Genomic DNA, 24,586 nt, shown 5'->3' on the forward strand with positions numbered 1-24,586 from the left:
AACATTTCTGACTTTCATAGCATAAAATCCAAAATATCCCCTTAAAAAAATATATATCCTCACCCCTGAACAGGAGAATTTCATATCCTCACATCTCAAGCAGACAAGATCCAAGGCCTAATCAGAAAAGCAGGTTTCAGAGTGTGATCCCTCTCACGGATCAAGAGTTTCTTTCCACGGAAAGAAAGAGTGGTATATGGCCAGGTAATGAAGGAACAGGTGGTGGCAAACAACAAGGATGCAAAGCAGCTACTCCTCACTGGCTGCAGAAAATCACAAGCTGACAAACAAACAGAATAATAACCTCCACCAGCATGACTCCTATACCTGGAGAGAAAATGAATTTGCCGAATTTGATAAGGGCCAACAGGGAGCCTTCAATTCTGACAGGTACAACTAAGGAATTTGTCACAGGTTCAAAAACTAATCTAATTTCTTGAACAACACACTTGACTTGTGAAAATCTCCCATATTGGATTTTGTATAGGCCGCGAAATGTGTGGATGGAAAAATACACAACGGTAATTGAGGGATTAGAACTCAACTCAATGCCAGTGAAATGGCATTACGCTTTTATCTCTGCATTACTGTGATACGAAAATAAAGACACTGGTGTTAAGTGTCTGCCAACAGGTAAACAGAGTCTCATCTTTCATTCTCTACTGAGGCTTACAACAATACAGTGAAACAATAAAGTCACCGAAGGGAAAACTGTCATATCAAAAAAAGGTATTAAGGATCGTCTTTCTGAACTATTCACCAAGGAGCAGCTACTGTCCACAGCTGTGACAGACTTAAAAAAACTGATATTATCAATTGAGAATCTTCAAAAACTTAATTGAATACACTGTAACAAGTGTGTTTGGTAATTGGATGAACCCCCCTCGGGCCTCGTATTCAACTCTCTGAACCTTGCTGCATCTCTGCTAGACTCATGGGAGGACTGTCTCTCATTAGCAGTGGATGGTGCTGTCTTGGTCTACCCCTGCTTTCTACCACATACGGCTGCATCTGCTGAGAACACTGCACCCAACCAAAAGGCAGACCAGACTACTTTACTTCAGAGTATTGTTTTCACTTGGTGACTATGCTAAATTCTTTCCATAAATCACAATTTTGATGATGTATAAGGTACGCAAAAACTCGAAACGCTACGTAGTTTGTCACTTAGAAGGCTGCTGAGATTTTGCAGAAGTTTCCTTACACTGTTTGATGAGCTGTGTGTCGCAGTGACAGTGTTCTCTGGCTCGGTCTTATCTCTCATTAATCCAGAACTATAGTCTCACTCACACGCACGCTCTTGTTACTGCCAACACCGGCAAACTCCACAGGTCCTGTCAGCCACGCTGTGACACCAAACATGACAATGTCGGCAATTTGCTGGGTGCTGTCTGCCTGCCCCTGGCTTTGCCATTTGAAGTTTTGCCACCTGTGCCTCTGCAGCCTTACAGTAATTTAACAGCTGAACCAGTGAGGGTGCCTGTTCTGTGCTCGATCGCCTTTTAAGTTGATTTTGGAAGCACCTGCAATCTGCAGTAAACATCAATTAAAGCTATGACCTGATCTATCAGCGCATGCCCTTTGGTGACATCCCTTGCCCTTAAGCTTCATTGAAGCCTCGTTTTTGTCCCGCTGTGTTTTGGTGCTGGTGATATTTATGGCGTGTGTGTGTGCCAGGTAACACAGATGCTGTAGAGAGAACATTAAGAGGGAACGCGAGACGGAGTGAGATACTATTCTTTGTTCAAGGTTCATCTAGACCTCACAGCTGGCAGCAGGCAGTGAGCGGAACAGCCCACTCTCTGAATCCTGCCTCCTGTTAGTCTGTTGTTGACGACATGTGGCAGTGATATTATCCAAATTAACTGCATCCCCCATCGGTACCAAAGCCTTGGTTGGATACTAATGGCCACCTTGCCTATTAATCTGAGAGGATGTTGGATTTGGAGAGAGGAGGGTAACAGGTGCAGAGATACAGGGAGAGAGATATAGATAATATAGATTATTAATGAACTGTTGGATGTCTCCTGATCTGCCCCTGGTCTGTTTGGGGCTCCGTATGTTAACTTGGACAGTTCACCTGCTGCAGACCTCAGGTGGCTCAGTGGCCCGACCTAATGCAACTGTGCCTGGGCTACAGAACAAGGAAACCTACACCAAGGGTGCAGGATTAGTCAGCATGAGCCAAATGTCCTGTACAAGAAATCAGAAAAACAGCTTTTTATCAATTACGTTAATCTTCTCGATGTAAACACATTCTATTAATTGAGCCAACAAGATATTTTGAGGAGAAGATAAATATCCTGGTTCTAATCAACTTTCGGAGGCCAGGCCTTTCTTAATGTGCCTGATCAGTGCGCAACATGCTTATCCTTTGGCTCGTGGCCCACTGCTTATTAAATTTTGACCCTTGCGGTTTACATCCCAAAAAAGTTTGCCGTCTCCTGTACACGGCAACCGCACACAAAGTTAAACCGACACCACCACTTATTTCGCTCCCTCACTACTTCAATGTGATGCAAAATGAGGCGGCATCAAAAAGATGTGTAAATTACATCTGGCTTCCAGGACACTATCTGGCTGCCAGGAAGCATCCGTAAATATTTATTGCAGAACATCAGTGAAGTGTGTGAAGATGCGAGTGTCTGCCAGAGAGAGCGTGTGCCGTTGTGTGTGTCCAGCTGTGGTGTAGTGCTCAACATCCACCCAGCACTTTCAGTGAGATGCCTCGCAATTCATCATTTCTTTTACTTAAGCGTTTCGGGTGGCCTTGTTCCGGCTCGACAGAAGTGTGTCCAATTGATAATGAACTGCTGTTTGACAAGAGTTACAGGCTCAGCGGCCTCATTCTTCAACTAAACAAATGAACACCAACTAATGCTGTTCCATGCTTCCGATAACTACTGTATGCGAAACTGGACCAACCCGTCATTACCCACTTTCCACAGTTACTTGTATACTCAAAGCTAATCTACATTCCACACCATTTCACATCCAGGGAACACTTAAGTGATCCTTACACAGTAGCATCGAGTAACTTACGCACACAGCCTGTGCCGGTGCGAGCCATTTATATAGTACATGTGCGCTCGACAGTCTGGCTCACTCTGTAAAAACGCCACCCAAACGCTAGTCGGCGCTGTGTCTTTATTGCCAGTCGGGTTAATTTTTGTGTCTACTTCCTGCTTCACTGAAATTTTCGCCACACACAAATGTTTGTATCTCCGAACCTCTTCAGTCAACCTTTCTTCGATGTGTTCCATCTTAATGATCCGAAACAATCAATTCGAACATTTGCGGCAATGGAGAAGCAGCCGGAAAAACTAAAGCAGAAACATGCCACTACCAAGCGGACCAATCTCTGCTATTGTGGTCTGCATCGCCATGGCGTGTAGTTACATTTCTGGGGAATTACACATCAGCTATGGCGCCAAGGGTCTGCATATGCTCTGCGCTGTCACCATAACTTCTACCTCACTTTGACCCAGAAGTCTAAACCGCCTATTATACATCAGCAGTGGCGTGATGGTTAATATATATGTGTCTGCACCACAACCTTTAGATCAAGGACATATATGTTCTTTACATGTTCTCGTTCTGTGTGAAATTAATCAAGCGGTTCTCACACGATCTGATTCACAGCTGGGCCGAGCAGCAACATAAGCAGTGTTTACAGCTTGACATTAGTCTACAACACATCAAGATAAATACCCTGAGCTATGATAGATGGTAACCATGCTTTGATGAATAAATGTAGAAAATCCAAAACTTATTAGAGGACTGATAAACTGCCAGTATCCCACATTATTATGAAGGACTCGGTGTTGAAATATCAGGAAGCAAAAGCGGCTTATTAATTTGACCTCATTTCGAGATCCATCCTAACTCTAGGGCGCTTTCCAATATTATTGACTCACTTGTTAACCCCCCCCCTTCTAGTCCCTGTAACGAAGCATCCCTTGATAAGTGTTTTCAAGTGTTTTAAATATTTTATATACACAACTGAAAGTGGGACCAAACTGTCACTGTTAATAATTTAGCAAGGATGAGCTGTTTTCAAGACACTTCTCCCATGTTGCTAAAACAAGCCATGACTCGTATGAAGGCCTTTATTTGCCCCCTCCCTCCATACTGAAATCTAGTCAGCAGTCTGTGCCTTATTTTTTTATGTCTGTTTCACTGATCTGATGAGTAGTTTAATTTATTTTTACAACATTTTTCCACTTTCACTTTGTGCTCAGTAGGATTATGATTCTGGGTTCACTTTCCGATTCATTTAATTATTTTCTCTTTCTCTGTGATCCTGCTGGGATGGATCTAAATCAACAAAGTGGTCTCACTTTATGTTGATGACACACATTTATATGTGAGAATATTGTCTAGACACAGTCTCCAAATGTAAAGCCGCTAATTTAAAACTAATTTTACTTTTCAACAACAGGTGAGGAGACCTTTTCAAACTAATACTTTTTAATATAGGGCCCTTTGCAGCACGGAAAGAGAAATATCAATACCTCCTCCAGGCTTTGATTTGTGCTGATTTCCAGTCAAGCTTGAATTGCTCAGTTTTTTTTCAAAGTTTGTTCTCAGCGTCTTGTGCCATCCTCGTGTTGGCTTTTTCACAGCTAGTATAAAAACAATCCAGAACCAGGACAACTTGCCCCAAAACCTCATGAACTATGCAAATATATTAAAATTTTTTGATCTAACCTTTAAGATTTTCCTGCAAGATCACTTTTTATGCGTTTTCTGTGTGACTGGGCTAAATTACCATGTGAATTTTGGACTAACTATCTACAGGTGGCCAGAAAGAGGTGTCCAATAGAGTGGTTCGTTACTTCCAGACGTGTAATTTAGCAAGGCAATTGTTAGCCAATATTTTAGTTATAAAAAGGCTCTCTCTGGGTTCACTTTGTAGTGTGTGCTTCACAAGGTTTCAGTTCAAATCGATGGAATCCAATGTGAAATATAGTCATTGTCACTTGAAAATGGAGTAATTGTTATCATTAAAATATGTAATTGCTCCCCCTTGAATTACACACTACAAAATTTTGCTGTTACAATAAAAACTGAATTTAGAGTTTTTAATCACTGCGCGGGGAGTGACAATTGAAATGCACCAAAGAACAAAACCATTCCCACAGTATCATGCCATATAAAGGTTGCTCTATATATGCACATTTCCTCATTTTTCTATTTCAATGGTTCAACTTGTGCGTTCCCTTCAATTTCAACTTTTATAAATAACATTACCATATGCAGTACAATGTCTGCCGAGGGCACATTCAAGGATTCATGTGCAGCGCACAGTAATCATATCTTTATAAGACTGTGAATGTAAACACTCTCTGTCTGCTGAAAAAGTAGTTTGAATAGCAGGAGAAGGAAATGGATATTGAGTGAATAGATAGAGATACGGAGTATGCAGCTGTGCACCTTAAGGTAGCGGATGCTGACTGTGGGAATCGTTTGTGTGCGATAACGCACCAAGATGTATGTGAGCCTGGGCTGTTGATGTGGTTCGAAAGTCACTGTGGTGACCGCGAATATAAACTGTGTATATATATATATTCTGATATTCCCGCATATATTTTTGTCCTGAATGCATGAAATGTTTTTCCTTAGACATAAAAAAGACAAAGACTCACAGTTTTGAATTTCAAAAAGGAAGCGTGCAACCTGCAGTAGGAGTATGCATGTGGAAGAGAAAACTTTAAAGGAAGAGTTGGTCAGTGTCTCTTGGCACTGCAGAAAGTCTTTTTTGTAAACTTCACACCAGTCTACCTCAAAACCTTTATAGAACTGAGACCACAGGCAAAACAGCCGGTATAAATAGACAGCCGAGTGACATCCCGTCTCTTGGAAAACTTTCTCCAAAACCGCCCACATCAAGTGTAAGAACACCTGTTTGTAGGTGCATTCTATAAATGTGACACATTTAATTGTACAGTTACGACAGCACTTGTTATGTTACTTACAGGCATAGTCTGTCCACCATGCAAGCTGTTGATGGCGGCCTGCGCTTCGGCGTGGCTGGAGAACTTGACAAAGGCACAGCCTGTATACGTAAAAAGAGAGAAAAATAGAAGAGAGGGGCATAGCGTCAGCAAGAAGGCTTTGAATATCAGGGAACAAACACTATTAGTTACCATTGTTCTCATGTTATCTGGTTTGTAAATATATTCCACCATTTGTGTGTTGAGTGCATAATTCTGAATAAATCAATTTAATTGTAGTGAAGGCATTAGATGCTTGGGAGAGCCTGTCCCTTGCCCATTTCTAATTTGACCCCCTCCACTTCAGAGCATGGAGCCAAGGCATTTACTATCCCGACTTGTTTGTGATTATTAATCTGTTTAATATTTACACGTTGTGATTTGTGTGCAGTCACTCATAAAAGAGATTATGATGACAAAGGCATAGTATTATAATCTGCCTATCTAACCGAATCTTTGCTCGCATGTAATTTCAGACGGAGTGGAAGGGGCGGGGGTTTTTGCTCAAGGGACATTCAAATCATCTTAAATCTGTTGTGTAGTTAATGCACAAAAGGAAAAGTCAACATAAAAAGTTGGCCAGAAGACAAGGAATAAGGCGTTAGCAGGCGGTGGCATCGTTGTGGAGCCTCGCTGCATTAACAATTCAAATCGTATTGAAAATAATTCAAGTTGAAAATATTGCACAATATGAGTTTTGCGAGCGTGCATATTGTGATCACACGATTAAACAGTGTATCAGTGTGTTTGTAAGGACGGGCGCTAGACTAATATAACAGAAAGAGAAAAAGCTAGTGACCTGAAATGCGCTGGAACTGAAATGTGGTAATTTTCCAAAAGCCATTAAATTAAACAAGAGCTATTTCTCTAAGCTTTATGGTCGTCAGAGACTGCGCAGGGTATTCTGTTATGTCCTATTCTTATCCTTGCCTTCAGGTAGCTCATGTGTTAAGTCAAGAGATACCTAATTAACAAACTCATGGATTAATTCTGCCCACTTCTCATTAATCGAATTGCACCAGTGTCTTAGAACCAGACATCCTTCTCCTGGGTTCAGTCCCTGGTTTCTTGTGAACTGCTGATACCTATTTAAAAATGATCACATATACTTATTCTACATGACTAAAGGAGTTGCGGAGATTCATTTAATATACGATCACTAATGGGGAGGCTCAGGAGATATTCTGTGTCTGGCAGCAAGCCATTCACTGCATCTCAAGAGTCAGTTTTGCCTCCTCAACAAACACATTAATAATTGCCTGACAAAATCAGAAAGACTTAACTGAGAGATGTGCTGTATGTGTGCAATCAGCGGAGGGCAATTTCCAGCTTTACCTGAGGCTTTGCATTCCACTTGCAAGATAAATTGTAAGCACTGGAAACTGTTGCGTCTGGAAATGAGGTGGGTAGTAAATGCCATGTGTTTTCTGTACTGTCAAATGTCCTCAAAGCTCTATAAGATCTACAGAGGCCAGCAGATAAGTCAAAGAAGCCTTTGATTCTGTCAAAGCATTCTAGCCACCCTTTTACTTCTCTTGAACGCTCCTCGGGGTAGAGGCAGGAAAGGTCTTCATTTGTCCAACTGAAATGCATCGGCCCACTGTGTACCATTTCACCGCAACTCTGTCTTTGAAGGAACAAACACATTTAACCTTTGTAGCCAAAATAATAAGGGGCAGGTTGGTCTTGCAAAAGCCTTTTGATTTTGGGAGGTAAGATGAGTTGCTGTTGGTTCCCTAACAAGGCTATCAGATACTGTGCCACGGTCCCAGTGACCCCAGTAACACTCGCAACTGCACGGCGCGGCATACGCCATCATTGGCAAAGTCATGTTGAGCGTACGATGTCCTCGAAATTCTCATCCAAAAACAATGCTGTAGCCTTGCTTTTGCTGACCTAAAAGTAAGTTAAGGGACTCGGAGCACAACATCTCAAAAGAATTGCAAGTGCTACAGCCTCATAAATTATACTGCACATTTGAGTTTTTGAATTTGACGGCTCAGAATGAGTTGGGGGGGCAGGAAAGAGATTGTATGGCTTTCAAGCGAGAGGATCTGCACTGCCTTTTGAATTCCCGGGGTAATAATATGTATGCATGAATTCCATCCCTCTGGATGGGTGACATTTATAACACAACTTAATTATAGACCTAAAAGCCATCTCTCTATTATTCCTGACAATTCTGAGCTCTATTCAACTCTGGCAGCAAGTGTTGCACTTTGAAAGTACTTTGAGGAGCAGCGCCATAGAGAGATGGATGTTAAACTTCTCGGCCTTTTTATTGGGTGAAGAGGGGTGCTGAAAAGCCTCTGAGTAGCATAAATTTACATCAACAGGGGACAAAGACTCTACCATGGAACAGATAGCACTGTCAATTTCAAGGTCTGTCTCATTCAAATTACGGGAACCTCATCCCGAGCGAGGCGGCTGGCAAAATAATTTGCCGTAACATCCCGTAATGATTGCGTGGGACTGTTGCACAGTGACTGATAGCACCAGATACCTATATATGAGACCTTGGCCTGGTGGTGGAATTCACAGTTAACATTGCTCTACAGTTTTTCATTTCGGAGCAGTGAAAGTTGAAGAAAAGGTAATGATCAAGTCAGTGATAATAGAGACAAATACCACAGTGGGAGATGTATGGTATATGAAGAGAGAGAAAGGAAAAGGAGTTGAGGTGTGCGGTGCAGGAGAGTGAAAAGGAGTGAAAGCGCGAATGAGGGAGAAAACTAGCTCCTGTCTGACACACCAGCACCGGCCTTATTTCATTTTATGTGCTGTCAATCAGCTTGAGGCATCTGAGCAGACAGGAAGAGAGGGAGCCAGATAGCAAGGGGGAGACAGAAAGAGAGGAAACAAGCCAGGGAGAAAGAAAGGTACTGGGCTGGTGGGGCGACAGAGCAATAGACCTGGGATTAACAGTGAGAGGAACAGATGTAGACGCAGATAGGTGTGTGGTTCGGTATAGCCAGGCTTTCTCTTTGATATACTCAGAAGGCTTTGCAAGATTGCACATTATCAACCCCTCCCTTCCCTTCCCTTCCCTTCCCACACATCCCTCTCACACATTCAGAGGCCTCGTACAGAAGAATAAATCATAGTCAACAGAGAGAAAAGAAGGTAAAGGTTCAGAGGAGTATCATTGGCATCATCGCTCCAAATGTGGCTGTGAGACACGGAGCCATCAGAGGATGATTGGGAGCTTTCCGCACTCTCGGAACAATCCCACCTGCATCGCCCGTTTCACAGCCATCTTTAATTTGACCACGCTCTACTAACCAAATAGCACATAAGCCAGAGACAAGAATGCATAAGCTGTTCCTGAATGCAGGCAAATCTGCCGCACAGTGAGTGACAGCAGCAAAACCCGGAGCCTGGCTGCTTTATTTACAGTAGGACATTATCGTCCAATGGTGTCTCTGGGGAGGGATGATGGGAATGTGGGAAACAAACATGATTACACCCCTCCGCTTTTCAGATAACAGGAAGAGGAGGAGGAGGAGGAGGAGGAGGGAGGGAGGGAGGAGGAGGCGGCGAGGGGGAGAGCAGAAAAACGAGGTGTTGTGTGATGTATTTGTTGAGTACAAGCCCGTGGTGAGAGGAGCTGCCTTGATGAAGAGACAACATAGGAAGTTTGGTGACGAAAGAAAAAGAGGAGAGAAGAGAGTGAGAACACAACAGGGACAGGAAACACAAAAGGTAGTGAGAAAAGGAAAGTGGGAGGAAGGAGGTGTCGGAGCGCGGTGACAATAAGGATGAAAGAAATTCAAGTGCGACACCTGAGAGGCAGTGGAAAGACACAATAGCTGAAGGGGGGGGGGGAGTTATTCAGAAGAGCAGAGTGGATCACAGGCAATGTCAATGAGTGCACCGCAGGTGACGCATGGCTCTAAAAATGTATACACCAGAAAGAGGGAGAGGAACCGCACACGTGTAGACAGAAAGAGGGATTAAGAGGGATAGGCAGTGGGGGTGGGAGGGGAGGGGCAAAGAGTGGGAGGTGTGTGGGCTCTGACCCTTACTGGCCCCATCAGGCCCTCGCAGGACGGTGCACTCCTCGATCTGGCCGAAGGTCTCAAACAGCCGCCGAACATCGTCCTCGCTCTGCTGCTTACCGAGCATCCCCACAAACAGCTTCCTGTCTTCTGGATAGGAAGAGAGAAAGGGGAAGGAAGAGGGAAGAGGGAGGGTGGAGGAGAGGAGAGGAGAGGAGAGAACAGAGAAAGGCTACAGCTGATGGCACCGTTCTGCAGAGCTGAGAGGAACTTGTGCAACTCAAACCCCACCCCTCCCTTCTCCTTTTATCAGCAGTCTGCTGTGTTGCTGCTGCTGCTGCTGCTGCTGTTGTTATTGTTGTTGTTGTTGTTGTTGATCTTACTGTTATGTGGTGTGCCACCCCACCCTGGTATGAGGGAGATATATATTCCTGTATCCAGTGAGCTATTCAAGACTGCCACGGTGATGTTTGATACAGAGGATGTTCGGAGCGCTGTGGATTTCGGGTAAAGGTAGAAAGAGAGCGCGGGTGTTTTGCTCCGGTAGACAAACCGTTAGATCGGCCTGGTTGCTCAAGTCCCTGAGTTGAATGGGGAACATGGAACTCGAACATGCTATTACATTTTCCTCATCACCAAAGCAGTAGGGATTATAATGTACAGTACAAGAGTAAAATCCATGTCGAGGTGGGCAATGAATAATACCCAGAGTTTTAAAGATCTCCTGACAATTGCAGCGTTTTCTGTGCGACGGTAAATGTGACATAAAGAACAAAGTGTCAGTGTCTTAGTCGGTGTGCTCTCTATACTTTCTGATCTGCTCTGCTGTCTGTTGACGGCGGTATGCAAAATATGTTGAATGGAGAAAAAGTTTAAGGCGCTCCGTTTCTTTTGTGTTAATGATTGTGGAAAATGCTACCTGGTTGTCTGGCAACAGGTCCTTTGATTCAAGTCAGAAAATGAACATGATGCAGTGGATGGCACTTTTGAGACTAAAGTTTTATGTCTTTTTTTATTTTTTTTGTTTTTGCGCATAGCTATTAGCCTAAGGTTTGTAGATTTGTCACGTTTGAACTCCAGTTGCTGCAAACCATAACGAGAGTTATCCTGATTCACTACACAGACGAACAATTCGTCCTCTTAACATTTTGTGCTGTTTATGGTCAAAGAGATTTTTTTTTTCTTCAACCATATGACGGCAATTAGTGGCTGTAGAAAATACTGCCAAACGTTTTAGCTATAAAGGCTACAAGGACTAGTTTGCATGCCTCACAGAGAAGGTACATTATAAGATATATAAATCACTGACTCAAGATTTCTGTTGGCTGTCGTGGTGTATTTAAGCTAGTTTACTTTTTACTATTATGAATCAAAAACCGTTTTTGTGCCAGCTGTAAAACGGAGATTTGACTTCTTAAATGATGTTGAGCACTGGAATAAAATTTGCTACCCTACATTAAGTCTGAAGGACGACTCCACCTGCACGAGTCTCCCAACTGCTCCTTCATGTCCTTGTTGCTTCCTGAGCTCCAGAAGGGGGAGCTCAAACTCAGATGTATGGGCTCCATACCCCTAACTTTTTGGCCAGTCACAAAGCTGGATTCCTCTAATTAATCTTCCCAGTGCCCTGGCATTAGACAGAGCATTCATCTTCTTTACATCTTTTACATTATGCATCCCCTATTTCGCTGTGTTGTGGAATGAAATGGCTACTAGCAAGAACCTATCGCCAGAACTGATGGAAAGTGGCAGGAAGAGGAAGAAGGGTTTATTGGAAATGACACTGTTGATCTTCACTGTGAGTCATTTGACTGGTGGGGAGCGGGCGAGGAGCGGGGAGGGGCGCAGGGCGAGAGCATCACCTGGGCCTCGACAGATGTGACGCCTCCTGTACCTGCCAGGCCCCATTAGACGCAGCTGTTCTAAAAATAAACCACCAGGGCTTCCTTCTTGCAGTGGGGAAATCGGATCCTGTTCCGTTCCTGTAAAGTTCAAATGAGACACGTGCCTGCTACCCGCTTGGCCACACAAATGAGCACCTGCATAATCAATAAGGCCACGCTGCCTGGTCTCCGCTGCTGGTGTTGTAGCCGTGGTGTCAGCCCGTGTTCCTGTAGTCACGCCTCACACAGCAGGATTTCTTAAACCCACTAGCTGAGTGTGATACTACTGCTCATTACTATCCCCCCTGTTGGTGCTCCAGGGTTGGAGGCGAGGAATAACCCTGAGGAGATCACCGCATCCACTTATATCAGCTGGGATTTAGCAAAAACTGACAGGAGGACAGCCATCTAGCTAGATATGAGATGTCAGCGGAGAAGCTGGTAAGTCATTCCTGAGCAGGTGGTAGACAGAAATAAGCCTGACCCCCTGTCCGTGGCGCCAAAGGTGAAGTGATGCAACAGCCCGCCCAGACTACATGTGACTTTGCCGTGACTGCCTCCTCCATCTTTCAGGTTTTCACTGAGGTGTCACTGTTACAACTTAAATGGGCAGAGTGCAGTTTTACAGGCCTCCTGCAGTGTGTTAATGTTTTGGGACAAAAGTCTCATCTCGGTCCTGGCCCGAGGAGATCTAATGGCGGCTTTACAAGGCTAATTAACAAGCCATGAGCGAGGTAATGAACTTTCCAAATGTGCTGGCAAACGCAAAAATAAATTACACCCCAGTGAAGGCATTAAAGGAAGTGTGAGTGTACTTCTGAGCCTTCCTTTGGGAGGGCCACAGTGAGAAAATGAATTTGGAGCTGCTATCTTTTCATTGCCTGACCTAAGAGTGTCTCAGTCGGCCCGCTGCATGCCCTGGCCAGCGTATAGATTGCTATTAATTAGTCCACTTTGCACCTGTCTCCAAAGCAGCTCTTATTGGATTTCACAAGTTCCCACTCATCTCCTATGGCCACTCGCGAGCTTTAAATTGGCATTTTATGAATATGAATAAATATCCTGTAATGCACCCTCTGCACAAGGAGATGATTCCATGACTCCAAACGAGTCCAAACTATTATCCATTAAAAGAGAGGAGTGGAAGGGTGGGAAAAAAAGGACACTCTTCTCTAGTAGAGCCATGTATTTGCATTAAGAGGGGTGAGGACCTTCCTATGGAACTGGCTGAGGATACAGAAGTATGACAAAACTGATTGTGCTGACGGTGTGACCCCTTTGTACTTATCTCTCATTGAGAGGAGCTCATCTTATCCTTCTAACCGAGCTGAGCCACACAGCTGGAGAACATTTGAGCTCTACAGCACTTCTCTCTGCTCTCCTCTGAAGAGACCTTTCTAATCTGCTCTTTAAACAGTGCCGCTGTTTTAAAATAATAATATGTGTGTGTGGTAGTCGTGAAGCCTGTCCACAGCATTTGTATCCTCAAGCCGTAGTTAATCTTAATCAGTAATGTATGGACTCGTTCTGTTTGTGTGTCTTCAAAATTAAACCGCGTATTCAAAGACTGTGTTCACAAGCTTTTGTATTGCTCTTTGAAAGATGCGTCCATATTTTCTATAAACAGTAGCCAGTGCACATTCACTCCCTCTCACACACACACACTGTCATCCACACACTTCTTTCTTTTTCTCTTTTTTTTTTTTTATTTTATTTCCCCCCAGTGCCTCATTTCCTGACTGAAGGTGGAAGCAATTGTGTGGAAAATGGTTCCATGTCAGTCTCCAGCCATGTCCAAACCGAGGTGGCATGTGGACAGCTCTGTTTTATGAATGCAAATAAAAAAGGAGATCAAAAAAGTTATCAAAACACTACTGACATCTGACAATTGCTTGTCTCAGGAAGCCTTTTCATTTCAGCGCCCGGTATATTAAAAATTAATGGATTTTGCACAGACGCCATATGCTGTCAAGATTGATGCTTCTCTCTCTGGAATAAAGTGCTACTTGTGTTAAAGGCTGCAGTATATGCATATAGATTGTGCTTTTCTTTTTCGTCTCTTCTGCTTTTGTCTCTCTGTTGCTCTCTATGTATCCTCCTCTTTACCCTTTATTGTCATCTCTCACCTTTTACTGTCTCTCTAGGCAAAGAATGAGTTGCTGTGAAGTCTGCTTTTCAAAAGTTTCTGCTTTTGTTTGCCAATAACAGGAATATTCTCTTTAAAGAATTACTCTCATGCTCTTGTGTCCTGGTAAATATTTATTTTTTTTTCTTCTTACTGCCCGCTGGCAGTAAAGACAGGGAAGCTTGGTAGTAGTAAGTGTTCAGAAAGCATGGACAGCTGCATCCAACGATAAAAGATGCATGCTAGTCCGCTGGGTGCATTTCAAATGCAGAGTAATGTTCCAGGCAGCACAACAAAGAAGTTGTGCTTCTTATGGACTCATTAGGAAAGCCTGACGCTGGTACACTGCTGCCTGGGAGGCCCACCACCAGACACGCTCGCACATGTAGGCGTACAGGCTGGGTGCACAAACTGTTTGGAACTGCTCCTACTGCTGTTGTGGGGAGGCTATAGGAAGCTGGCTAGTGAAAGTGCCATTAACTTGAGCTTTTTAGATAACGGGCATTAAATATTTAAACATCATGGAAGTAAAAAAAATCTTTAATAGCCACCTTTTGGATACATTTTATCTTGTAAAACGCGCTTTTGTTTTATGCAGTGTTATTCTAACTGTGTAAACCTTAATGTAATAATACTTAGACCACAACAATTCTTAACAGACTGAATTATCCTTACTCAGTAACTTTGGGGAGTAATTCACTTCATACAAGGCTTAATTAGTTGTACAAATTTAATGCCACTCAGCGCCCCTTTTTAGTAGATGCATGGATAGATTATCATTATTTTCCTTGCAAAATAAATAGCACAGCAACAGTTAATTAATGGATTAATAATGTCTTTTACAAGCAATCACTGACGGTAAATTATATTTAATTATCAGTAAAGCTAAAGGAGTTAGGGGAGTTAATAATGGAAAAATGAATTAGTCACAACATTAAGAAAATATAAGCCGAAGGAAGTAAATGGTCCTGAACCAGGGAACAGAAGACTGTCCCACACGTCTAGAATCAGAATTTCCCCTCAGGACACATACTGTATGATATGAGAATCATAGTTTAATTTTTGACCTGAACAAGTAGAGCAAAGAGGGCCTTCGTCAGGGGATGGACACATACACATGCATGGACCAGAGAATAAAACAACACCGAGACATATGGAAGCATAAACATGTTTCTTGTATAACAGAAACATGTACCTCACATTGTGTAACCACTTGTGTGCAGCAGTAATCAGCCTTCCAACTTTTCCATAACTTAAAAACTAACCCAGAGAGAGAATACTTAAAATGGTAAATGATTTTCATCATGTGTCTCTATATGTCTCTATGGATAATGAAAGCAGTTTGATACTCATCAGTGTTTTACGGTAAGCACCTCAGGAGCTCACAGGCAATGGTTCCTAGTCAGGTAGATTTGCTGACTAGGAGCCATTCCTAATTTGTTTTAGTGTCCTGGACTTACTCATATTACAAATATTGGCCGTTGGCATTGATGTCATTGTTTTGAGCTAATTTCTTTAGAGGTTACTTATGAGCTTGTGCGCCAGGACCAGTAAAACTGCAGAGCAGGATGATGATTTTCACCAACATCAGCAGCACAGGCTACTCTTATACATTACCGGCTATGATTTAATCTAATTTTAATAATGACAAGTACTACTTGATGAAGTACAGTGTTTATGTGGAATACTGAACATTGTCATGGTTGTGCACCTACTCAGCTGTTTTCCTGTGACTGTTCTGTCCTTTTGACATAAAGCCTAAAATCCTGCCATTCATTCAGAAATGTGTTTCAGTTGCTTTTACTTGTGTTGACCTTCACTATACAGAACGAAATTTGCTCTCTTCTACTGAAAATAGGCAGTTTCAGGTGTCTGAAGTAGTCAGCAGGATTCAAGACTTCAGGAGTTGTTAGGTAGCCCCTCCGATCCTTGAGCACATGTGACGTGGAAACCTGAAGCCCGCATTGCAGGTAACACTGCAAATGGGCTTTCAGTGATGTAGGAAACATCTTGTATCCATTAGTTTAATGTATGAAATGCATGCTTACAGATTTGGGATTATTCATTTATTTATTTTCGAGACGAAGGTTGTGTTTTTAAGAACCTCTCACCAGGTAATTGAACTTATGGAAAATCATATTGAACACAGATTTTTACATATCTTCCAACATGCCTTGAGGGGATGTTCAATAAGTCACTGTCAGTACGTTCAGTTCAGTGCACTGCTGAAGTTGCAGAAAGTGTAAAGTATAGCGGTGAATAGCGAGGCAACTGTGAAACAACTTGCGTGACGTGTCTGTCGAGCTGCATTTCTCAGCTCCCAAAAGCCTTCCCTTCATCTACTTAATAAGCCCCGTTCTACCCCTAACTCGTGTTCAGTTCCTGCCCAGCTAACAGAAGTAATTAGACCCCATCCCGGTGAAAATAATGTGCAACTGCACACTAAACCTTTCTGCTGCTGGTCCCTATCTGATGTATGCAAGTGGATTATCCAGTATAGTGAGGTGGTAAATGGAATAATCAGAGGAGAACAAACATTCAAATTGTCAGTGTGTCAGGCATGATGAGAGGATACAGGCTTTGCGTTTGTTAATGCATCACTCATACCACAAGAGCTGTCACATTCATTTTTCCAGCAGAGTGAGAGGGGAGCTTTAAACCTTGTGGTAGGCATGATCCGGAGGAAAAAAATAAAAAAAATAAAACAGAACAGCCAAGAAGAATTTGATGATTCGGGTCCAATCAAAGAACTTAAATTATTAGTCCGCAATGATCACTGTGTGTGTGCCGTGTATCGGGGTGTTTCTCCGCACACGCATATCAACCACTACCACGATTCTTCTTGACTTTTCTGAGTTGTGCACAGTCGTGTCCAGGGGCACAGAGAGATCTTTTGGCTTCATTTGCATGTAAAGTGGTGCGCGCTCCTCTGTGGGCGTGAGGTGCCTCCAGACAGCCCCTCCCCCGCGGCCTGCCAAACTGAACCAGCCAGCAGCCCTCACTCTTCCCTACCTGCTGGGGTGGGGCATGACAGCACAGTGAGCAACATCTTAAGGTCCTGTCAATCTCTCCACTGCCCAACTGAGGTCAGCCTTCTGAGGAGCAGCAGGTTGGCAGCGACATACACGACCCATTCACAAAGACTCCCCTCTGCCAGACAGACAAAAGGCATGGACAAGATATTAAAAAGCCTCACACGGGGCTGCTGAGTATCAAATATGGGGACTGCAATGCTCCCGGCACTGTATAAGCAATCCAATAAAACAAAGGTATGGGGAGCTAATAAACAAGCAGGGTAAGAAGACTGTGTAGACAAATGCGCCGTGAGTGGCACATTGTGAAAAAGTCGATGTTGATGGAGGTTGCTGGGCATTTCGGGAGAGCGTCGAAACCATCTTATCAGAGTTAATAAAAGGAGAGGGTGTTGCTGGCTGACCCATCATCTTTCTTCTCATCAGTGTGGGTTCTAGTCTCACAGCAGTGGCTAGAGGAGTGGGACCTGGCTCCAAGATTGTGTTTAGATAATGGCCATCTCCAATCATAGATAATCTGGCCCCATCTTTTCTTCACAGACACAGCGGCAGACAAGGTCAGGGGGAAAAAGATTCCTGGCGAGGCGAGGCGGAGATAGGGATGGGGCGGCTCTGAGATGATTTACTGCTGAGATTCACTCAGCTGCCTCCATCACCCTCCGTTAACTTTCTCATCCTGTCGTCTCTTCCCCTCTCGCTCTTTTTGTCTTCCATCTCTCACTCTCTCGCATTCCTCCGTGGGCCTTGTACTGAATCCCCACTTCTCTCTCTATCACTTGCTTCATCTCCCCCTTTGCACTGCAGCACCAAGAAACAGGGAGAAACAGAAAGAGAAGGAGGCAGTAGGGAAAGACTGAGAGATGTCTACTTTCCTCTCATTTTGTCACATTTTAGATTGACGCAAACTGCTCGGGATTCAAGTGGAAATATAGCAGTGGCTGTTCGCACGGTGACCACAGAGCAATGAGCAAAAGACTTATGCCTCCACTGTGTCTCAGTATCTCAACATCATGGATTGATAGGGCAGAATTGTGCAGAAAAACTCCTGTTAGGTACATCGAGTGGATGTGGAATTTGTGGAGATGAGGTCAGGTGACACAAGGTACAGAAATAGATTTAAAGGCTGTGAAGCTCCCCTCCCATGCACTATTCTTCCTCGAAAGTCCAAGGGGAAAAAAATAAAGAAAGACATGAGTCATTGTAATAGACAGCCAGAGAATCGGCTCTGTGATCCGCAATGGCAGTGGAGTGGCAAGAATTTGTGTCGCCGACACCGCCTCGTGCTCCCACCCCCAAGTCATTTTCTGAGCGCTGGTTTTACTTCTCCTCCTGACATTCCCATATCTCCTGAGAGAGGACGTCTCTCAGGGACACGGTGAACAAAAGAGGGGCTACTGGAGTCTCCATATGGAGTAATGGGCCCTAATGCCTGCACAGGCACGTAATCGAGACCCCTGCACAAGTTCCCATGACAGATAATTGCTGATGTCTTGGTGGTGATAAATGTGACTCCATTCTAGAGGTGCAAATGTCCTGGTTCAGCCCTGGCTTTGACAGTATAGAGGCCCCACAGGGATTGGTGTACCTGACTAGTTCTCAGCCTTCCACAGATGAATCCCTCGCTGCTTTCTCTCCTTTAGTCGGCCCTGGCTGGGCTGTCTATTTTCCTTTAACCACAAGCCTTCATAGTAAATCTCATTTCATTGTCAGCCGCGACTGTGGTTTACTTCCCTGGCCTGTCTGCTGACTTCCTGTTGCCATTAACGCTCAATATCTCTGTTGGGGCTTGTCTGCTTGGTCTTATTTCATTCTGTGCTGTGTCCTATCTTGTCCTCCTATATAGAAAGTTCATCTGACAGACTAGCAGGGGCTGTGCCAGCGTAAGAGCCCTCTGTATTTCATTCACACTGCCTGTTCATCTCCCTTCTCTTTCTTCCGAAAAAAGGGGTAGTAATTGATATTGGGACCCATCCATCCTCCCCTCTTAAGCCCAGAGATCCAATTTATCTTGGTGAGAATACCGATTGGCTCTCTCCCAGGCCTTGTCGGTCAGACTTTGCCTGTTTTTAGATGGCCGTTAATTAAAGTGCCGCCATGACAAAAATAAGATCTACATGGGGGTGTGTGTGGCAATAGAAATGGGCCATCTGATTCACACTTGACCACATAAATCAGCCAAGTGGCTCAGTCTAATCTGACCTAGGCAGCCTAAATCACCACTCTGAAATGAAAGCGCGGGGCCGACACAGACCGGTCCAATTAGATCCAATTCAACCCATGTAAATCTTTAACTGGCTTAATCTGCATTAACCTCGGTGATGGTAGTCACAAATGGCTTCAGAATGATCTAGCCAATCACCATGTCAGTCAGACTACAGGCGGAGGGAGGAAGCTGCGCAAGAGAGTCAACACAATGTCAAAGCAGATTTGCATGTTTTCATGTCACGATTCGCGCGTCAACAGATGGGTTTACTTTTTTAAAACAGAAGGCCGACACAGTATGTCCAATGGCGTTCGGCTGGAAGTCTCACATCACGCGGTGAATCACACTGAAGCTGACTAAATTCCCTTTCAGATGGTCCAAGTCTGTCTAATCATGTGACAGTGTTTATGAGGCAGATAGGAAGATAGGCAGGTAAGTAGACGGGTAAGTTGGAAGGAAAATTGGAAGGAAGGCACTGTAGAGCTTTTGATTGAATAGTGAAGCTGACTGGGCAAATTGATAGTGTCTCTTTCCAAGTAGTAGCTTTATAAGTTTATGTGTTTGCGCTTATCTGTGTATGTTTGAGGTGTATTCCCCTCTTATCTGTACACAGACTTCACTGTCGCTCTGTGGGAATCGAGGGGTGGAGACTCTCCACTCCCCATTCCTTCCCTTTCTTTCTCTCCCTCTTTTATTTCTCTCCACTTCTCTCCATGTCTCTCTGTCTTGTCTTTGAACTGCTCCCAGTGACTGTGAACCTGAGACAGCCCCTCTGCTGGCACAGATGGGAAGTCAATAGAAGCAAGTGACCTATATTACGGGCTACTCCACTAACTCCCAGTGTGTCTCAAGTGAGAGCAGAATATTAAGGATTACGTGAGCGCTGCTCCAGTGTATTTGTGTGTTTGTGTGTGTGCAGTGTGGTGTGTGTGTGTGTGTGTGTGTTTTTAAGCGGTGTGTGCAACAGAGACCAGGAGAAGGTTAATTACCTCCTCGTCCTTCGCTGTCGGCTGGCTTCACCTGGATGGGCCGGTTCATCTGGGGAGAGGGAGAGAGGGAGAGAGAAGGGAAATCCCAGGTTAGCTGGAAACAATAGGACCAACTGCTACAATATGTGACGTGAGAAGAGAAAACACGAAACGTGTCTGTGTTCTTGGTGTTAATGTCCCGAGTTTGTCCTGTTCTGTGAGCTAAACACAAATATCAAACAGCGGCGACGCCGTAAAAAGAGATAAATTTGTGCATTACTCCATGCCAGCGTGTTTAATTAATCCAGGGCACTGCCTCTAGAGATGCCTGAATTCCCCTCACAGTTCAGCAGAATTAGCACTTTTCAATGACGGAGCCACACTGGGTGTCAGATGGCACTTGGAGATTAATGCCATTACATCAGCCACTCCCAGACCCACTGGGAGAGGTCCTTCTGGCTGGCCCTTGCTCTTCCTGTCCCGTCCTGGCTCCAGACTCGCAGTCACCAGCTATATCCTGCTCATCCCTGACCCTCAGCAATCCCTCTTACTCCCTACCTACCCAGAAGCAATTTTGCAACTCATGACCAATATGCTCCTGGTCTGGTCAGCCAACTCCACCCTGCTCCAGCAACCTCCTTTTCCTGGACGCTTTAGAAAACGACTGAACAGCGTAGCTATGAAACAGTTTGTGAAAGGTTAACAGTAGGGAATGGATAAACAATCTTTGTAGATCTATTTCATAGTAAGGTGAAAGCAAAATGTTGCTAACTATAAAAATAAAAAAACAACAACAACAACAGAAGAAGCCTTTTTAAAACTGCCTGCCGTGAATAAAAACTCCCCAGGTTCTTTCTCCCTGGTGTTTGAATGTGAAAATAGATAAACACTCTATGTTGTGGCTTCTTTGAAAAAGGAATACTATCCCCTCTTTCCTCTGTGAAAATGGTGGGTGTTTACAGCCACACTCAAAGACCCTTGTTTATTGAGGGTACGTATTCTGGCATTGTATTTAATAGTAGGCATTGTGTTTTTCTGATTTCAGCTGGGAGTGGACTTATCTTTCTAACTAGGCCATGTGGACAGGTCCAACATGCGAGTGCCAGTGAATGGCACGCAGTACTGCCCACTCAGATCAGTCAGCTAGAGCAGCACAGTGGGTGTTGGGCCCTCAGGCAACGCAGCACTTGACAGCAGTTGACATGAGCTCAGACGATGGCTAAATATAGTGCTCAGAATGGTGGACATGTATAGACAAGCATATACATCGTGACACCCTGGGGACCTAATGTACTCTCGTAGCAATATGCCGTGACACTGGAACAAAGCTTGACGAGGTGGCAGATGCATCACAGAGAAAAGAAGTGAGGCAAGGGATACTGTAAGTCTTCAATAATTACATCTCACTCAGAAATATTCACATTGTAATGTGAAAGGATGCGTTGCCTGGTTACAGTGATCATCCTGCATATGACCAGAAGTACAAAGCTCATAGACTCAGTTTCCCCATGTGTCAGTGACAATATGAGGCATCTCTGAAACAGGCTCTGGCCAGTTTACTCACTGTCGGTCATTCTGTATAAACATCATGATAAACTCGGCTGCACTTGGTTGAGAACATAGTTCACGTGTCTGTCAACAATTCTTAAAGTGCACTAAAAGTAAAGAAGAGATGCTTGTTTCCTTTTCATAGGATGCAAACTAACTGGAAAGGGGCAAAATAATTGGTACAGAATACCTACAAGTCATAGGAGGTGATATATGACGTGTGATATGATACGTGTGTGTCTGTGTGTGTGTGTTCAGCTATCTTTCTGAGGACCAGTTTTTAGTTTTACACCATCAGAGTGAGGACATTTGTGCACAGTGAGGACTTTTTGGCCAGTAAAGGGTAAAGGTTACAATTAGGTTATGGTTAGGATTAAGATAAAGGTTAGGGTTAAGCACTTAGTTGAGATAGATGCCTTAGATAGATAGCCACAGAAACACGAGTGTGCATGTGTGTCTTTGCGTGCATGTGTGTTGAGTCTGGAATGAAGTGTATGCATGTACAGGAGGAAAAATAAGGAAAAGGGATCAAAGAAAAAAGTAGACAAGTGCGCGGAAACGAGATGGAAAGAATAGAGAAGCTTCTTTCAGTAGTGACAAAAAACGTCAGAGAGAAGAAACATTATGATTATTAACTTGAAGGATTGTCCAGATGTTTAAGCTACAGCCATTACTCTGTTGGATTCTAAATCACTGAGACTCTGTGAGGATTGAGTGAATATGTAATTATGCAATTTTGTTTTTATACAATGCATCAAGGACTAAAAGAGCCCATATTACCATCATCTTTGTAAGACCTCAAATGGCCAACTGCTTCATTGTGCTGTCTCTTGCTTCATGACAGCATTGTTGTACAGAATATGTTTTCATGTGAGTCTTGCATGAAGTTCAGAGAGGGTGAAGTGTTGATGTAAGTCAGTCTGCTGTAAATGGAGTTAAGGTCAGTTGGGGCATTGTAAGCGGTAAGTTCAGGTGTGCAGTTTGTTCATTTTGTAAGTGTCTGTGTGCGTCTTGATAGCGGCTCAAGTTGGGGGCAGAGTTGGTCTCACATAAGAGGTTTAGGGTAGTCTGAAGTCCCAAGATCCCTGTCCAGCGATCAGTCAGCTTCCAGGTCTTAAACGGCAGTGACTGGTCAGGAGGCTTCATTAGAAGCCCCTGAGCCAGTGCAGCAACAAGAGTCATTAAACAACCCAAAAGTACATTTGGGGTTGCTAGGCAACCGAGTGGAGGTGGCCAGCAGGCAGGCAAGGCAAGCAGGCCGTTGGTCTGCAGGCTGTTAGCCAACCAATTGGCACTCTTTTCTTTCTTCTTTTTTTTTCTTTGCTTGGTCGAAGGAGGTCATGGTGAGAGAGGAGGGGGGAAAAAAAGATTTCTCAACTCCCACCTTCCAGCATGTCCCACTTTCATGTCCCTTTTTAGTGACTGTGACAATGAGTTTTCAGAGCGAGTCTGCTGCAACTTCGGCTCCAGCTTCCTGCCAAATTATGGAGTTCAGCTTGATGCCGAACTATGGGGTTGTGAGAGTGCTCACATGCCTGTGGTTGGAGTTAAGATATCTGCTACTTTATAGTGTCCTCTACACGCGTTTTCTTGAGCAGACAGAGGGAATGTTTTAGCACACAAGCTTACTACACAGAAAGCTTGAAGTTCACTTTACTTTTATCCTCTCTCACTCTCTCCTCCTCTTTTTTCTCACATACTGTGACACACACACAGAAGCACAAAAAGTCTTGGGGCTCAATAACAGCAGGTGGCTTAGGTGACATTTTAATCCCTTATTACTGAGTGCAGGATTAGCCAACAGATCAAGGCAGAGTTAATTATATGAATTCATCAGAGGCTGGGCGAAGAGGCTGCCTGCTTCCCCTCTGGGCCAGGACCCACCCCCACCCCACCACCCACCCTTTGTGCAAAGACACACACATATATACACACACAGAGCAAGATGACAAGTGACATTCTGTACGTCTGAAGAAGCTCGCTAGTTCCTATTAGCATTGCAGTTGCAGAAAGCTAAGATAACACATACAGTGGAGCCTCCAGAGATGCTGTAAGACAAATGACATCTACTACCTTCCCGTTGGGCCCAGCGAAATGAACTGCATAGACATCGGAGGGGAAGACTACAGGCTTTTTCATCCAGGAGACGTGTGGCTGCCGAGGCTGAAAGGAGTTCAACCACCCCCCGTCTTGCTTTATCTTTGTCTCTCCCTGCCCCTTTGGCCTCCAAAACCAATATGCTTCCCACCACAGCCCCTTAATGGGTTGATCAATGCTGACAAATAGGCAGCTCATGCTGTCTTGCCTGGGAACTTGCGACTCTGTGCCTGTGTGCTGCTGCACTTAGAGAGGCCATCTCTCTTTCTCTTTTTCTGTCTTTCTTTCACTCACTTTTTCCCTCTCTATATTTCCCCCTCCTTCATGCTCTGTTTCCTTTATGTCTATACATTCCCCCTTTTTTTTTCTTTGTTCTAATCTCCAGGGGTAAATCTATATTTTTCATTCCGTTTTGATGAATAAAAGTCAGCTGAAGTCACGGAGGGGTGGAGAACCAACAGTGTGGAAGAGAGGAACTTGCTTACATTTCCCAGTAAAGGACTGTGTGTAAGTTTCGGGCCGTGCTCTTGTGTGCCTGTGTGCGCGTTCATTTCAGTCCATCTGTCTTCGGCTGGTGTGACTGATTGATAACGGTGCAGCGGAGAGAAAGACAGACAAGGACATTGCTGGCCTTTGACCGCGTTTGACCATGCCTTGTGAATACCACTGCTCACAAAGCAAGCAAGGAGAAACGCTATCTACCAGACACTCTAAATACAGAAAAATGCTCTCTGAG

General features: G+C 44.1%; 1 protein-coding gene across 9 annotated transcripts in view; it reads right to left on the reverse strand.

The window, feature by feature from the left end:
- celf6 (CUGBP Elav-like family member 6) overlaps positions 1-24,586 on the reverse strand; it is a gene marked incomplete at both ends in the record, with an annotated part of 123,675 nt that overhangs the window by 16,550 nt on the left and 82,539 nt on the right. For 5 of the 9 annotated variants that reach the window (XM_084541194.1, XM_084541192.1, XM_084541190.1 and 2 more), the window contains 3 exons: positions 5,979-6,058; positions 10,016-10,144; positions 20,227-20,275. In XM_084541194.1, coding sequence (XP_084397320.1) covers positions 5,979-6,058; positions 10,016-10,144; positions 20,227-20,275 — 258 coding nt within the window. The remainder of the gene's footprint in view (positions 1-5,978; positions 6,059-10,015; positions 10,145-20,226; positions 20,276-24,586) is intronic. The other 4 variants (XM_084541196.1, XM_084541198.1, XM_084541197.1 and 1 more) reach the window with 1 other exon arrangement.

This window comes from Chelon labrosus, assembly GCF_963514085.1.
Source record: "Chelon labrosus genome assembly, chromosome: 3".
Taxonomy (NCBI): Eukaryota; Metazoa; Chordata; class Actinopteri; order Mugiliformes; family Mugilidae; genus Chelon; species Chelon labrosus.